The sequence below is a fragment of the Podarcis muralis genome, chromosome 16 (assembly GCF_964188315.1).
Source record: "Podarcis muralis chromosome 16, rPodMur119.hap1.1, whole genome shotgun sequence".
Classification (NCBI taxonomy): domain Eukaryota; kingdom Metazoa; phylum Chordata; class Lepidosauria; order Squamata; family Lacertidae; genus Podarcis; species Podarcis muralis.
Window position 1 is genome coordinate 21,941,794 of NC_135670.1, and position 17,582 is coordinate 21,959,375.

Below are 17,582 nucleotides of genomic sequence, written 5' to 3' on the forward strand. Positions count from 1 at the left end.
GAGACCCAGAAGAGCTTTTGCTGGTCAGAGAAGGTAAAACTGGGCTGGATGATCAAATAACCTGGCCGGATCTAATGTAGCCCTTCTGCATTGTTATCGTAGACTGCTTTATGCTAGAGCAGCCTTTCTCAACCTGCGGGTCCCCAGATGTTGTTGAACTACAACTCCCATCACCTCTAGGTAGCAAGGCCAGAGCTCAGGGATGATGGGAGTTGATGTCCAACAACATCTGGGGACCCCGCAGGTTGAGAACCACTGTGCTAGAGTATATAGGGTTATAATTTTAATGGGTCCAGATTTGAGTATAGTTAATGACCTTTGAAAAGCCAAGAAATAGCAGAATGCTTGGATGAATGTTGCTATCAAAAAGCTTTCTTTTGCTGTTTTGACTGGAACTCTCACATCTCCCAGTGCTAACAGGTCCCCCAAAATTCCCAGCTATGCAGAGGGGGAAAACAGAAACTCAAAACTGGGAAGGAGCCAGAGTTCAGTGTAGCCATTCCTAGCTGTGGAACCCACATTGACTTCAGCCAACATAGCCTGATGGTCAGAGATAATGGGCCGTCCAGCAAATACCTGGAGGGCCCTGGGCTCCCTGCCCCCGCTCTAAACCTTGCGCCATGCTGGATCCCTAGAATCCGCGGAGGCAACCCACTTGCTTTGCATTTGTAGGGTTCTGAGAACCCTGGGGAGCAGCTCTTAATCTAAGTAGATAATACAGGACATGGGCAGTCAGATGTTGTTGGAGTCGCAGCTCACATCAGCCCCAGTCAGTGTTCAGGGTTGATGGAGCTAAAGTCCACCAACATCTGGAGGAGCACCAATACAGGGCTCAGCCAACCTGGTGCTCTCCAGATGTTTGGGAATGTTAACTCCCATGAGCTGCAGCTAGCACAGCTGTTCTGGCTGGGGCTGATGAGAGTTGTAGTCCGAAAACATCTGGAGGGTATCCGGTTGACACTCTCTGCAAGGTAGACCTGCACAAATCAAACCGGATCTCTGCCTGTGTGTTCTGCTCACAAAGCTTAATACTTTTACTTCCCACTGTCGGCTTAAGGTCCCAGCAGTCTCTCAGTGTTGCCTGAATCGTAAGCTGCTGCGTAGGGGTTAGACTGTGTATAGAGTTCACTCTTCTATTCCAGCGTCTCCTTCGTCACCAGAACACTTGCCGGCCACGCCTGCCGAATCCCCAGCACAGCGGTTTGAGGCAAGGATAGAAGATGGCAAATTGTACTACGATAAAAGATGGTAAGGCTTGGTGTGGGGAGGTGGGGTGTGTTCTGATGTCATGGCCTTCTGAGCTGTAGAAATGGTCAGGATCAAAGGATAGAAAGGGCCAAAGAAGGAGCAATTTCATGGAGGAACATCCAGGAGCCTTACCCCTTCTACGTACAGTGTTGGAAGGGTTGTATCACAGTGGTCAGAGCATCTGTTGTGGCTTCAAAAGGTCCCAGGTCCAGTCTCCAAGATCTCCAAGTAGGATGGGAGAGTCTCCTGTCCAAAACCCTGGAGAACCACTGGCTTGACTTGGTGTAAGCCAGGCATAGGCAAACTCGGCCCTCCAGATGTTTTGGGACTACAACTCCCATCATCCCTAGCTAACCAGGATCAGTGGTCAGGGGTGACGGGAGTTGTAGTCCCAAAACATCTGGAGGGCCGAGTTTGCCTATGCCTATGCCTGGTGTAAGTCAACTGCCTAGGTTTCTTTCAGGGCGAAGTGGAAAATGGCCTCTCAGAAATTCTCCATCCTATTTGCGCGTGGTGAAATGTGACGGGAGAGGAGTGGACTTCTTCAACAGTTTTGAGGTGCCCCCCCAAAGAGAGTTCTCAACTGAGAAAATTTTGACATGGAATTAAGCTCAGTTGTTGGTTCATACTCATGCAGTGTTGACTGGGGCCCCTTGAGACTGGTAGGCTGGAAAGCAGGGAGACCAACAGTAGGTGGCGCCAGAGTCAATAATAGGGCAGAGCTGACTAATTCTAGTTTTCTTCCCATCCTCCCTGCTCAGTTCTACAAGGGTTCGCTTCCACAATATTAAAACTAAATATAATTAAGGCAGGATGAACAACTGTGCTACTTCATTCACAGTCCGAAGAGGTCGGGGTGGGGCATATAATTGAATATGATTTTTTTTGTGTGGGGGTGGGAATTCTCCCAGCACTTCAAGAAGACTTGTAAAGAATTATCAGGAAATGTTTTTCCAGATAATTGTTGGCCTAGCCCTAAGATATGTAAAGGCTTTAAACTTCTACCAGGGGGTGTGGCGCTCCTCTTTTTATGTTCTGTATCTCTCATCTTACTCCCCCTTTCTCTCTCACCTGCTTCCAACAAGCAAGATTTTTTTTCTTTTTCTGTTTTTTTCTTGCCATAGTGCTTAATAACCAGAAGGTATAGGGTAGATCTGATTCCTTGCATTACCCAATCAGTGATTGGAGGGCATTGCAGTCTTACGTGCCTTTAGTCAGGCCATGAAAGGCACCCCTGGGCTTGCCTGCTCATCCCTTTCCAAGGGTAGGGAACCTTTCTGCAGCCCAAGGGCCACATTCACATCTGGACAGCCTCCCGAGGGCCACATGCAGAAGTTGGGGCTGGAGGCAAAAATGGGCAGAGCGATTAACGTGAATTTTATCTCTGTACAGTAGGCTAGTTTCTGTACTTGCACACTCCTCTATCCTCCATTCAGACAGGAGTAATCATATTCTGCTCTTCCTCCAGAGGCACCAATGCTTCTCTGAATTACACTTGCTGGAAACCGCAAGAGAGGAGAGTGTTCTTGTGCTTGAGTCCTGCTCGTGCGTTTCTCAAAGACATGGTTGGCCACTGTGAGACTAGGATGCTGGTCTAGGTAGACCGCCAGCCTGTTCCAGTAGCCTGGCTATTCCTGTGTTCTTATCGGCAGCTCAGTGGTAGAGCACATGGTAGCCATATCCTCGTAGCATAGCAGTCAGCAGCTTCTAACCCCGATGGTTATGTTCCTCCACTTTTGGAGGCAGTAATGTGTCTGAATACCAGTTGCTGGAAATTGCCGGAGGGGAGAATCGCTCTTGCACTCGGATCCTGTTTGTGGGCTTCCCATAGGGACAAGTCGTCGTGAGAGCAGTATTCTGGACTATATTGGCCATTGGCCTGATCCAGCAGGCTCTCATGTTCTTTAAAAAAAAAAATCCCCTTACAATTCATAATAATATCTAACAATAAAATGCAAAAGCGCAATCCTAATAACATACCTCTGTAATTGAATCCTGGCCCCAACAAAAGCTCCACTCTGGTAGTCTCTAGGCCCAGGCATAGGCAAACTCGGCCCTCCAGATGTTTTGGGACTAAAATTCCATCATCCCTGACCACTGGTCCTGTTAGCTATGGATGATGGGAGTTGTAGTCCCAGAACATCTGGAGGGCCGAGTTTGCCTATGTCTGCTCTAGGGAGCCTGCTTTTCCGGATTTGCAGTAAGGTGGTCCCTGTCACTTTGAACAATAGCAGCAGCTGTTGTAGCTGGAGTTGGTTGGGGCCCTGCCCTTCCAGGTTAGGTGGAAACAGGTCAGCCAAGCAGGTCTCACAGAGACTCACAGCAAGAGGCACTTGTTGCAATTCCAGGATGTGTTCAAGCCAGGTGAAAACAGGGCCAGCGAGGTGTGTAGCTTGGCAAGCGTTCAAGGGATAAATGGGGGGGGGGGCTGCAATCAGATTCAAGCTTCATGCTTATTGAACAGCACTTCAAGTGCCACTTAGCTCCAAAAATAACAGCCCTGCCAACTGAACACATGACAGGTTGCAATGAGAGTTTCTACATTGCCAAATCTGGTCTGGCCCCAGTGATGGCAAGCACCTCGATTCCACCCTCCCAGGAAGCTGTCAACAAAGTAAAGGGGGTGGGCATTGACCATCTTTGGGGTTTCTAACGTGCTGCCCTCCAGATGTTATTATTGTTTATTCATTAATTGTATTTAAAGAATCTTCTCAGGGAGATTTACATATAAGATAGCTTGGAAACAGCAAAAGCAAGGATAAAACCTAGTAGACTCCCTGGTAAAAGGCCCATTTATCCAGCTGGGAAAAGACCTTCAGTTGCTTCTGCAAAATGCAGGCAGTAGGCAGCCACATAGGAAGCCCAGCTCCTGAGTTAATGCAGAGTTATTAAGACTTCAGCTCCCATCAACCCTGGCCATTGGCTTTTGCTGGCAGGGGCTGATGGGAGTCTTGTAGCATCTGGAATCATCACATTGGAGGGCATCTAAATTGATCACCGATCCACTAGCACAGGGGTGGCCAACTCCCAAGAGACTGCGATCTACTTTCAGAATTAAAATCTGGCAGTGATCTACCCCCGTTTTTTAGGGGTTCAGGTCAAAGTTACAACAGAAGTTCTGGAACACTACATTTCCCCCCAAAAAATCTTTATTGAAACTTAACATATATAGATAATAACCAAAATTCACAATGATTCCCTCACATAAAATATAATATCCAAATTACAACAACTGCATAATTATACACTTAATTATAAAACCCACCACCCACCCTCTACTTCCCTCCACAACAATTCAACTTCTTTATATTTCTTTCTACCTTTTCCCCCTTGCATTCTATAATAAATTATTTTTGTTAAATTCTGATTTTTCCTTCTTTCTTTATTGGTTTTGTTATTGCTTACATTTTTTTATTCTAAGCCTATTAGCATGTCATTTTTATAACAATATTTTAACATATAATCTTCGAAATACTTCCACTCCATTCTTAACTTTTTAACACCAACAAAGGGAGAGTGGATTTGTAAATTAAGTGAGTGTATAGAATTGGAACACTACATCTTTTATTCTCATTCTCAGAAGCATTTTTGCCACAAGGTGGCAGAATGAGATCAGAAATTATTTTCCATGAGAGGAGGCTTGGGAGGAAATGGTTTGCTTGTTTTTAACAGTAATGTGCCTTTTAGAGACCACCCCTTTATGTAAGAATCCAGACTGGTCTGCAGAATATAGCAGGGCTCCCAAATATTTCATTGAGTTCATCCAACAATAGACATAGGGTGGCCTTGGGAACATACTACTGACCACCCCTAAGCCTGGACATGTAACCCTTCCCCCCCCCCCCCCGACTCATTGTTGGCCTGGTGAGTCCCTTGCAAATCTCCATAGATCTGCTGTGCCAATCCTGTTTTTTCCTAATTGGATCTCTTCTCTGAAAAGCGTTGTCTGTTGAAGTAAATGCACCTCCAAGAATGGAGGAAGAATATCTGGTTTCTGATAATGTCCGCCTCCTGTAAATTGCAGTGTTTTTCACACCAAGCCTTATGATCCCTTAGTCATGGCCTAAGAATGGCATTCTCTCTGGCCTCAAATGACCCCCATCACTATTTCCACCCAAAACTCTAGGGAGCTTTGGGCCAGCATCCCTCTGAGCCACACAGAAAGCCATTTTTTTAAAACTGCATGGAGGTTCTGAAGTGCTTTGTGGGTGCCAAGGAAGTCTGGTGTTGGAAGGCGAGGGGAAGTATCAAAAAACCCCAGATTTAGGTGCATCTGAAGCAATTCTTTAGATTTTAGCTAGCCAGTTTGCTCAAAATAAGTCCTATTGAAAAAGGATAGCGCTGGGTTTGTTTATTGGGAATTTTTCATTAGAGAGGAAAAAATACTATACAATACTCAAAATATGCAACAGGAACAAGTAAAGCATAAGAAAAGAAACTACAAAGGAATAATACAGAAAAATAAATAAAATTGAATCTTAATAGTGAAGCTATGCATATTGAAATCACAGAGCTAGAGAAATAATATATTCTGAGAAGGCCATCTATTGCCAAATCCAGAAAGATGTCAGTTGGAAGAGGAAAAGATATGCCGATGGAGGACACATTTTGAGATGGTTGTGGCCACAAATGCTTCGGTAATAAATAATACCAGAAGGTTTTCTCTTTTTCAGGAGGTTGTTAAATATATAATAAGCAGGTGCCAAACAGAAAGAAACATAACTTTTGCTCTATTTATTTGTTTCACAGCTGTTAATTTTTCTGACAGTGCAAGTTGGGGAGGGTTTGTGCTGTCAGACTTAAGACCTTTTAAAAAAGAAGTGACATAATAACTGAAGGTGCCCAAAACAGTAATTTTTGGGGAAGGAAGGAGGGCAATGTCTAGCTGAACAGATCTACTGGTGCAAGGATTTCCATGAGTACAATGGAACTTCTGCCCTCCCAAAATTTATTTGTTTATTGCATTTATTGCTCCCTTCTTCTCCAAGGAGCTCAAGGTGGTATTCATAGCTCTCCTCATTTTATCCTCACAACACTGCTGTGAAGGCAGGGCTAAGTGTGAGAAAGCGACTGGCTGAGTGGGGATTTGAACCCTGGTCTCCCAGGTCCCAGTCCCACACGCTAACCACTACGCCACACTGGCTCGCTTTGCTCTGGAAGGTTGAGGGAACCCTAAACAGGATTTAGGGAAGCCCAGGCAGGTGTGCAAGGAGGAGGGGAGTACCCTTCTACAGCCGAAAGTCCTTTCTCTCGCAGTGCTGTTTAGCGGGATCCCACTCTGCCTAATCCTTTGCAGTGAAATTTAATTAAAACCTTCAGCATTAGCGTACTTGCCATATGGGCGGTTGTCTGAACTCGTCAGCTAATTAGCGTTGAAGGGGGTTTCAGTCATCCCAGTCGCATTCTGTACTTTCTCCCATTCGAGACTCGGCTTCTTAAACCGAATAGGCTCTTTGCCTGCTCTGTGCTGGAAGCCATCCTTGATCTCGCTCGAGGAAAGTTTTCTGTGAGAAAAGAAGACCCAACCCACACGCCTTATTTAAGCTGGGCTGTGAATGGGTCCGTACAAGGGAAGGGCTGTAGCTCAGGGGTAGAGCATCTGCTTGGCATACAGAAGGTCCCTGGTTCAGTCCCCGGCATCTCCAGTTAGGGCTGGGAGGGGCAGCCTGTCTGAAATCCTGGAAGATAGCTGCTGCCAGTCAGTGTTGACAACACTGATCTAGATGGAGCAGTGGTCTGCCTGAGTGGAAGGCAGCTTTCTACCTACCAGGGGGAAACACGGCATTGTCCTCCAAGAAGCTCAGTGGTGGTGTGGGGAGCGCATGTGGGGCATGTTCATGTGCTCACCAGCCTCCCTGCAAGGTAGGCTTATGGCTAAGGAAAATGCCTGACCACCGTGGCTGAACAGGGCATCGAAATGTTGAGTCAAATACTCTCTGCCCCATCGCACTGGCTTTCCATGCCCCCAGGATGGTATATATGTGTGTCTCGATTTCACCTTGCTGTTAACGGCTTGATTTCCTTCCGAGTGTCACTGTTGGCCCTTTTCCTTCCCCTTTCCTAGCATTCCTATTCCTCAAGATCAACACTGCACTCCCCCACCCTTTGCTGTAAGATTTCTTTTTTGGTTATTGATTGTAATGATGCCTCAGCAGGGTAGTTAATATTTTAAAAATAACTTCTTGGTGTGGGAGGACAACATTTTGAGTGCATATTAAAATCTGTCAGGTGTCAAAATGGAATGAAACATCAGCTTGAGAATTGAATGCTCCCTCTTTTCTATATTCCTTCTGTCCTCCTTTCTTCCTATCCTTCCTTCCTTCCTCCTGATGGCAAAAGAATGACTGTTTAAAGCTAGGCATAGGCTTCCCTATGACCTTTTTATTCGTACAGTGATGCCCCGCGAGACGAATGCCTCGCAAGACGAAAAACCCGCTAGACGAAAGGGTTTTCCGTTTTTGAGTTGCTTCGCAAGATGATTTCCCCTATGGGCTTGCTTCGCAAGACGAAAACGTCTTGCGAGTCTTGCAATTTTTTTTCGCTCCCCCCCCCCTTTTTCTAAGCCGCTAATAGCCGCTAAGCCTTTAATAGCCGCTAAACGGCTAATAGCGCTAAGCCGCTAATAGGGTTGCTTCGCAAGATGAAAAAAACGCTAGACAAAGAGACTCGTGGAACGGATTATTTTTGTCTTGCGAGGCACCACTGTATTTGGCAGGTTTCTTCCTTGCAAAAGTGTGAAAGCAGTGCATATAGCCTTTGCCCTTCACAGATTTGCCTAACCTTCTTTTAAAGCCTCCAACCTAAATGGCTTTAGAAGAGGATTAGGCAAATTCATGGAGGAGAAAGCTCTCTGTGGCTACTTGCCATGGTGGCTATGCTCTGCTTCCGTGGTTGGAGGCAGAAATGTTTCTGGATATCAGCTGCTGGAAAACGCAAGAGGGGAGAGGGCTCTTGTGCTCGGATCCTGCATGAGGGTTTCTTACAGACTTCTGATGGTCAGCCACTGTGAGAGCAGGATGGAGAACTGGATGGGCCATTGGCCTGATCCAGCAAACTCTTTGTAATTAAAAAGGTGGCTTGGTGGCTGAAATGCAGACTGTGTGCAGGAACTCGGGTCCGCTTCTTCACCATCCTGTGTGTCCCCAGTTTATAGCAAGCACGCTCTGTTTGCTCTGTGATAACGTGGCTGCTGGAAATCGTGCGCTATTGTGACATGATTGGAGAAGAAATAGAATGTCCATCAAATGATGAGCGCATAGATGGTGTGCAGATTTGAGTGATGTCTTTTCTCTCCGCCCACACCTTTTCATAACACCAGAATCGGGGGGGCTAAATGAGAGAAGTCTTCATTTTGCACAATTAGCAATTGCATTAGTGGCTTTAAAAAAGCAGATTGCAGGTGCAAGGGAGATCTTACATTACTTTTAAAATACGATTCACATTGTTAATCCTGTGACTGGCACCTCACCGCATTTTGCCCTCGGACACGACATTAAATAGAACTCTGATGGATTCAACACAGACGGTGTAAACTATGCAGAGAGGGTCTTTTCATTGGTTTCTGCCCCCCTTCCTGCTTTGTAGAATGCTGCCCTCAGGAAGCTCACTTGGCACCTGTGTTAATTGCATTTCAGCACCCAGCAAAGGAGATCCTTTTCCCTGAGAGAAGCTCAGGGAAGCTTTTAAGAGATCTTTAAAACTACTTAATGTATTTTTATTATTTTGCTCCCTATATAAATTGATGGTGGAGTGCGGGGGCGGCAGGTTCAAATGAGCTGTTTGACTGATTTCTTTGTTGATTATTAGTCACCTGTTGGTTTGTTATTTCATGTTTTATTGTTCGTGGCCTAGAGGCTGCAGTGTTTGGATCACTGAGAAATTTAATAAAGATTGTTTTTCCCACAGCATGCAATAAACATGGATTTGGTTTCTGGACAATCCACCATTTCCCCTTTTGAATATGAGGCTCTGTTGAACTCCAGTTTGGGTCCTATATTGAACTCCTGTAGTTTTTCTTGCATATAATTTAAAAAAAAAAAAAAAAGATATAGCACATACAGACTATCTGATAACCCCAAATTTCCCATTTCTCTCCCCGCATCTAGTCTGCACTTATAAGCCCCTTTGCTAATGACTACATTTCATCAGTATTCCCTGCAGTGAAGAGCACACTGGCTGTCATTAAACATTAAAAAGCAGAAGCCATAATAAATTTGAAGCAGGAGAAAGCGGCCGGTGTAGTCTGTGGAATGCTGTTGTGTTTATACATTTGAAGAATTCTTGAATGCTAAACCACAGTTTAGAGAGGGGAATGAGTCAGCTGCATTGCTCATAGTTTGCAGACAAAGGGCATTACTGCATTTAGGACGCGGGTGGCGCTGTGGGTAAAAGCCTCAGCGCCTAGGGCTTGCCGATCGAAAGGTCGGCGGTTCGAATCCCCGCGGCAGGGTGCGCTCCCGTTGTTCGGTCCCAGCGCCTGCCAACCTAGCAGTTCGAAAGCACCCCCGGGTGCAAGTAGATAAATAGGGACCGCTTACAAGCAGGAAGGTAAACGGCGTTTCCATGTGCGGCTCTGGCTCGCCAGAGCAGCGATGTCACGCTGGCCACGTGACCCGGAAGTGTCTCTGGACAGCGCTGGCCCCCGGCCTCTTAAGTGAGATGGGCGCACAACCCTAGAGTCTGTCAAGACTGGCCCGTATGGGCAGGGGTACCTTTACCTTTACCTTTACACTATCAAAAGCTTTTTGTGTTATGGCCAGGTCTTCACTCTGTTGCATCCATTCTGCCCTTCTCCCGAGTTGCTAGTTGTGCCTCTGAATGAGATAGTATTGCACCCAGAACAATTTTATAAATTATTAGTATTTATTTATTAACCGCCTTTCACCCCCAGGTTCCCAGGGTGGGTCGCAACAATTTGAAATACAACATTAAAATCAAATGACAATCGCAAAAGTGGGAGAGGTCCCTAAAAATACGAAATCTCAAGTGTCAAGGCATAAATGATAGCTGTTAAGGTCAAAGCAAAATGAGTGGGTGTGTGATGACGGGGGTAGCCAATCTGGTGGCCCATAATCCCTGACCATTGACCTTGCTGGCTGGGCATGATGGGAGTTTAGAGTCCAGCAACATTTGCAAGGCACAACATCAACTGCCCATGGATTAAAATGTTCCTTTTTCGGGAGGCAAATGGCTCATTCTCATTTGCGGGGAGTGGGGGACAGAGGATGATTTTTGTAAGCTGGGATCTTGGGCGGTCTCAGAGTGTCAAGTAGACTCACAGCTCTTAACCTTTACTTGCAGGTATCACAAAAGCCAGGCTATTTATCTGGAGTCGAAAGAGAACACCAAAATCAGCTGTGTGATCAGTTCCGTGGGAGCCAATGAGGTAAGCTCGGGTCTTCAGTGAGTTTTGCAGGCAGATGCCAGGTGTGAAGTCTAAGGGGTTGGCATTCAATGGGGCTGTGGACCATTACAAAATATTATTAATTTTCTTGCCTCTGGCTGTGTACACCTCCCCCCCCCCCCGAATTATGGAAACTGTAGTTTGTTACAGGTGTTCGGAATTGCAGCTCCATGGGGTAAACTATAGTTCTCAGAATTCTTTACTGGGCGGCGGCACTGTGCTTTAAATTATGGTATGCACACAAGCGAAGTGTGCTTGTTTATGTAGCCACCTGACTCTTTTCCAGTGGCAGGATGAATGCAGCTTTTGGAGCAAAATACCGTATTTTTCGCTCTATAGGATGCACTTTTCCCCCTCCAAAAATTAAGGGGAAATGTGTGTGCGTCCTATGGAGCGAATGCAGGCTCCTTGGCTTCAGCGATAGCAACGCGAAGCCTCCGAAGCGCAGAGGGAGCGCTCCCTCCGCGCTCCGGAGGCTTTACGTTGCTTTCGCTGACCCCTCTCGCTCTCCAGGCTTCAGGGATAGCCTCCTGAAGCCTTTAGAGTTTCAGCAGGAACTCACGTTGCTCTCCGAAGGCTTTGGGTCAGCGAAAGGAACCCGAAGCCTTTGGAGCACAGTGCGAGTTCCCGCTGCGCTCCAAAGGCTTCAGGCGGCTATTCCTGAAGCCTTTGGAGCACAGTGGGAACTTGCGCTGCGCTCCAAAGGCTTCAGGTTCCTTTTACTGAAGCCGGGAGAGCAAGACTCTCCTGGCTTCAGCAGAGAAGGAGAGCTGTGCAGTGCCCCTTCAGTGAAGCGGGAGGAGAAATGGAAGGGGCTCCATTTCTCCTGCCACTTCTTTGAAGGGGTGCTGAGCAGAGAGGGCGAGAATTTTTTTTCTTGTTCTCCCCCTCTAAAACAAGGTGCGTCATATGGTTGGGTGTGTCCTATAGAGCGAAAAATATGGTACTGAATCTTCTGTCTAGTCAATTGCATGGCAGCAATTGGTGGCAGAGCTTCGGGAATTGGAAGTGAGATGCATTTATTAAGCCGAAACTCTTCATCTGACCATATATTTTTTTTAAACACAATTACTCTTCCGTAACTAAGTGAAGCTCTTTATCTAGTTCTCCATCCCAGTTTATGTGCCAAGAGCTGACAGCTGATGGATTGAATTTATATCCCACACTTCTTCCTGAAAGAGCCCAGGGTGGCAGACACATCAATAGAACAATTTAAAAACATTCTGAAAACACTTTTAAAAAACCAGTGATTTCAGGGTTGCCGGTAGCAATATCCTTCAGCCATCAAATGTTTGGGTGCAAATAGCAACATTTTCACCATTTCTGCGGAAAGTCAATGGCACAGGCAGATACACTTTACCAGGGAGGGGATTTTACAAACATGGAGCCACCATCAAAAAGGCCCTGGCAGAGGCCAGTGGCGACCAGGCATCACCTACAAGGCCTCTTAGAGACTGTTCCAAACCTTCCTGAACCACATAAATGTAGCTCATTGTTGGCTCGCACACATCATCTGATCCTCCCTTTGGAAAAATAATTGCCGCATCTTCAGTTAAAGCGAGTCAGGGAGACCTTGGTGAATGCATTGGGGGTTTGGTCTAGACCAGGGTTTCCCAAACACGAGTCTCCAGCTGTTGTTGGACTACAGTTCCCATCATCCCTGACCACTGGTCCTGCTAGCTAGGGATGATGGGAGTTGTAGTCCAAAAACAGCTGGAAACCCAAGTTTGGGAAACCCTGGTCTAGACCAGGGGATTTTTTTTTCAGGCCGCCTCCTCCCTTGGTTTCCTAAACCCATCCCCAGTACCTCCTACCCTATAAAAAGCAGTCAGAATAGTGGTTGGCATAACCCACTACGGAAGATAATAACACAATAAAATTCAAACCAGTAACAATTAATTGCACAATTAGTCAAAATCCAATTAAAACTATTGAGTTTAATTATTCAGCAAAGTTGATGAACTTGATCCCAGCTTTTCAAAAGTCTAGCGGTCGTTTATACCTCCACCGCCCCTCTGCTGAGTTATTTTATTACTTACTAGATTTCTATTCTGTACCTTCCTTCGAAGGAGAGCAGGGCAGCATGAGATTTGAGTTGTAGTTGCTCGGACTGTTTCTGCTTTCCTCTCTACCCAGTTGGTTGCTTGAGTTTTTGTTCTGGAGGTTGGATTTTCTTCTCCTTGGCTTGGTTTGCTGTTGACTCCAACACAGCCAGGTAGAAAGACCAACAGGAAATTGTTGGGAAGCACCCATTTTATGGCTATGGTTCTCTCTAGATGGACAGTGCCGAGCTAGATGTTCTGATTGACATTTGACAGCCTCCCGTGTTCCTATTTAATCCAGCCCTTTAATCAGAACCGTGAGGACTAGGCTCTTACTCTCTTTTTTAGAGGAAAGGCCTTGGCTCAGTGGTAGAGAGCCTCTGATTTGCATGCAGAAGAGCCCATTTTCAATCTCCAGCATCCCCAGGTATGGCTAGCGAAAGAAGGATCCCTTCCTGAAACCTTGGAGAGAGCCGCTGCCAGCCAGTGCAGATGGTCCGGAGCTAAATGAACCAGTGGTCCAACTCTGTATAAAACTCCCCCCTGCGTTCTTAACCAAAGACCAGTGGCCACACTTCCTGGCTCATCCCATATTTCACAAAGGGGCTGAGGAAGCAAAATAGCCTTCATCTGTTTACAGTGGTATCTCGGGTTAAGTACTTAATTCTTTCCGGAGGTCCATTCTTAACCTGAAACGGTTCTTAACTTGAAGCATCACTTTAGCTAATGGGGCCTCCTGCAGCCGCCGCGCTGCCGGAGCACAATTTCTGTTCTCATCCTGAAGCAAAGTTCTTAACCTGAAGCACTATTTCTGGGTTAGCGGAGTCTGTAACCTGAAGCGTATGTAACCTGAAGCGTATGTAACCCGAGGTACCACTGTATCTCAGTTGGTAGAGCATGAGACTCTTGACCTCAGGGTTGTGCGTTCGAGTCCCGCATTGGGCGAGAGATTTCTGCATTGCAGGCAGTTGGGTTAGAATAGTCCTCACGGTCCATTCCAACTCTGAGTCTATGTGCCTCAGCAGCTTATTGGCAAGGTTGCTATTTGCACAGGTAAAGGGAAAAGACACAGCAATTCTGTCAAATCTCCTCTTACATTTTTATCTGCCTTTCTCCATACATGTGGGGTAGCTCACGTAGAGCATGAGATTCTTGATCTCGGCGCCGTGGGTTCAAGCCTCGCATTGGGCACAAAGATTCCTGCATTGTGTGGGGTTGAGCTAGATGACCCTCGTGGCCCCTTCCAACTCCACGAAGCTGCATAAAACCCTGCCTTGAGCAAAACATGGGAACTCGAAACAAGTGGGCAATTAAAAGGAAAACATTTTGTACGGCTCGCTCAGGCTCGTGAGTTATGGCTGCTATTCAAAGTGTCTCTTTCAATTAATAACGAAACTAGTCACAAAGATGTCATTATGTTCAGTGGGTGATTATTCAAGTGAGCGTGCAACGTCGTACCGAGAGATGCATTAGAACATAACCTTAAATCAAATTTAGCAATTTCGCTCTTATTAACATTAACAATAAGCATCTTAATGCGGTTAGGTGCCCGCATAATTGAAATTAAGTCCCAACTCGCCCTGTCGCCGGAGACGTGCCCAAACTTGGGGAGAAGGATTCTTCTGGCGCCGGCCACTTTAAGTAGGCGTGACGTATTTCTCAAGTCAGCTTAGGGAAAAGGTGCATTTTGTCTTTCGTATTTCAGCAGGAAATGAAATAATTGCTGCAAGACCGTTTGAGAGAGGCTGTAGTGCACCTGTTTTGGGCGCAGGATGACCTCAGGTTCCATCCCTGACACCTCCAACAAGAAAAAGGGAATTTGGGGAGCATAGGAAGCTGCCTTGCACCTAGCTAGAAAACTGTTCAGCTTAGTGTTGCCTACACTGACTGGCAGCAGCTCCCCAGGGTTTCAGAAAAGGGTCTCTGCCAGCCCTAACCTTCTGCAGACTGTATTACATAGACAGGCCTCTATTATTATTAATATTATTGTTATTAATAATAATATTACTACTACTACTACTACACTCGTCCTTCACCTTAAGGTCTCAGGATGTGTTCCAACAGCTAATACACAACCTTAAAAAAAGTTTAAAACAACATACAATCACAGAAATAAGATAACTCCAAAAATATATATCTCAGTTATCATCAGTGAAGATTCTTATTCTGACAGGTCTCTGGGAAATTACTGGGTTTTTTTAAGGAGAGGGCTTTTAATAGTGCTTTGCTTTTTTATCTATATTTTAAAAGATTTGTTTTTTATATTTTACTTCTGTTAGTGTTTAATTAGTTTTTAACGATTACCATTTGTATGTTCTTAGCTTTTTGTACTTTACCAATGTTGTTTTAATTTGTGTAAGCCACCTTGAATCCCTGGGAAAGGTGGGACATAGATAGGATTTATATCTGAGGTCCAGCTCCAAGGATCTTCTGGCGGTTCCCTCCCTGAGAGAAATGCGGTTACAGGGAACCAGACAGAGGGCCTTCTCGGTAGTGGCGCCCGCTCTGCGGAACACCCTCCCATCAGATGTCAAGGAAATAAACAACTACCTGTCTTCTAGAAGACATCTGAAGGCAGCCCTGTTGAGGGAAGTTTTTAATGTTTGATGTTTTATCGTGGTTTGAATATTCTGCTGGGAGCCGCCCAGAGTGGCTGGGGCATCCCAGCCAAATGGACAGTATTTAAATAATAAAATTATTATTAATATAATATAATATAATATAATATAATATAATATAATATAATATAATATAATAATATAAATGCTTTGCCAGGGTAAAGAGGTGCAACATGGTTTATTTTTCACCAAACTATTTACTGACGTTTCATTGTTGTTTTTAACTGATGCTTTGCTGATTTTTATCCCAACCGCTTGTGGTTTTTACCACCTTGATATATTTTCACGGAAGCGCGGACTGTATAATCCAACCCAGATGAAAATACAAAAAGTTGACTTTCCTTTTGTCTCTCCCCCCCCCCCCAAAAAAAACCACACCAAAAAACCTTGCAGATCTGGGTGAGGAAAACCAGTGACAGCACAAAAATGCGGATCTACCTTGGACAGCTCCAGCGCGGAGCCTTCGTCATCCGGCGGCGGTCGGCTGCGTGACTCTCTGGCCCTGCGCTGTGTTAAAGACAATCAGCTCTTGCAGAGACTTGTGGTTGCTCTTCCTGGGTCTGAACCAGCAGAAGGTCCACCTCCCTCCTCGATCCTTTGGATGCTGCCTGTTTGGCTGCCCACGTTGCTCCTGCTGTCCTCGCTCTCTCTTTCGTGAACCCACGCCATGCACCAGAGCCCACCCCCACAGCGTTAGTTTAGCTTTCTCATTTCCAAAGACTACTTAAAAGAAGAATGTATGCCTGTGGTCTCGAGTCCATTCCATTCTTGTATATCCTGCAGAAGAGCACACGCGGTGTATCTTTTTAAAAATTATATATATATATTTTGCATTGAGAGGCGCAAGCAGGGTAGCCTTGGGGAGACGCAATGGGCAGCCTGCACATCTGAGAGGTGCTGAATGGAGGACAGATCCGACCGCAGTGCCTCTTAAACAGCCGACCCCGTGAACGACGCTGATCGCAGTTAGGCACGCAGGGAAATGGGAGTTTTCCGAGGTCCTTGGGTGTCCTGAACTTCCAATTGCTTTTACTGAAAGTGTGGTTAAGGGGATCGCACTTGATTGCTCCGAAGCTTCAGGGAAGGGGCGGGCGGGGCGGTAGCCATTTGTATATCCCAGCAACGAGCAAACCCAAGGTTTTCTTTGTGTTTCCTATGGAGGGTGAATCAAAGGAACAATTGGACTCTGGGTGGGAGGGAGGTTCTGTGAGCAGCGCTGTGGAAACTGCTGGTGACTGTCCTACAAGCTGCTCTCTTTGTTGTTGCAGCTGCGATGATTCTTGGGTGGCGGCTGATGGAGATGGCATGAGCCCTGTATGGACACGTGTGTGTGTGTGTGTGTGTGTGTGAGTGAGTGAGAGAAAGAGAACACACATCAGCAAGCCCCTCAATGTAATCTCAAGGGATAGTAATTCTTGGAACCAGATGGAATGTGCAGTGCCAATCTTTAGAGAGTGCTGTACTGTTTTTATGACCTGGCGGTGGTGGTGAAGTTGCTTGCAAAACACTTTTTATCTCGATACTTGCTGTGTGGTGTCTGCTTTTCTCCCCAGCGCTGTTGGCTGTCCCAGTCCAGCCTGTTTTGTGAATTCTGATTGAACCAGGCCTGATCAACCACCTCTTTTAACCCTTGCCCGTTCTTCCGACGCAGCAATTGCATGGATCCTCAAAGCCCTTCTTTTGACACCTGTGGGGGGTCCGGTTTTTTTGCACTCCTTCCTTATTCAGCCTGAGCCTGCCATGTATCATTTCCTGTGAGCTGCAGCCAGATGGCAGTCATGCCACAGCAATGAGGTCCGTGTTAGACTCTACTAATCTGAACCCTGGAGTTGGGGGATTGTGGTTCAGGCAGCCGGCCTTTCTGACACTTCATTTGCCTGCCTGCTTGCCTGGCTCCCATCATTGCCAGCAAATAAGTGTGCATCGGATTCTGCACCCAGTTGTACATCAGTCTCTCTTGCTACAAACACTCTCTTAGAAACCTCCTTTTTATATCTGTCCTTATCAAAATGGTTGCCTCTTTCACCTTGGCTTCAGAACCCAGTTCCCCCGAATAATTTGCTTGCGATTGAAATGAAGCAAGGATGTGAAAGTGGTTAGAAATACCTGCTGCAGAGCATTGGAAGCTGCCTTCTGCTGCATCAGACTCAGTATTGTCTGCACTGACTGGCAGCTGCTCTCCAGAGGCCTTTCCCAGCCGACGCCAAGGATTGAACCTGGGACCTTTTGCATGCCAAGTATGTGACCTGCCTCTGAGCTACAGCCCTTTCT

The 17,582-nt window shown here is 46.1% G+C and overlaps 1 protein-coding gene across 6 annotated transcripts in view; it reads left to right on the forward strand.

Annotated features, from left to right (window-relative positions):
* Window positions 1-16,833, forward strand: part of SUDS3 (SIN3A corepressor complex component SDS3) — a 30,516-nt gene extending 13,683 nt beyond the window's left edge. For 3 of the 6 annotated variants that reach the window (XM_028709536.2, XM_028709539.2, XM_028709540.2), the window contains 3 exons: window positions 1,143-1,248; window positions 10,549-10,633; window positions 15,705-16,833. In XM_028709536.2, the coding sequence (XP_028565369.2) occupies window positions 1,143-1,248; window positions 10,549-10,633; window positions 15,705-15,803 (290 nt within the window). In that variant the 3' untranslated portion in view covers window positions 15,804-16,833. Of the gene's footprint in view, window positions 1-1,142; window positions 1,249-7,312; window positions 7,359-10,548; window positions 10,634-15,704 lie in introns of all 6 variants that reach the window. The other 3 variants (XM_077920138.1, XM_028709538.2, XM_028709537.2) reach the window with 3 other exon arrangements.
* Window positions 16,834-17,582: the final 749 nt, after the last annotated feature.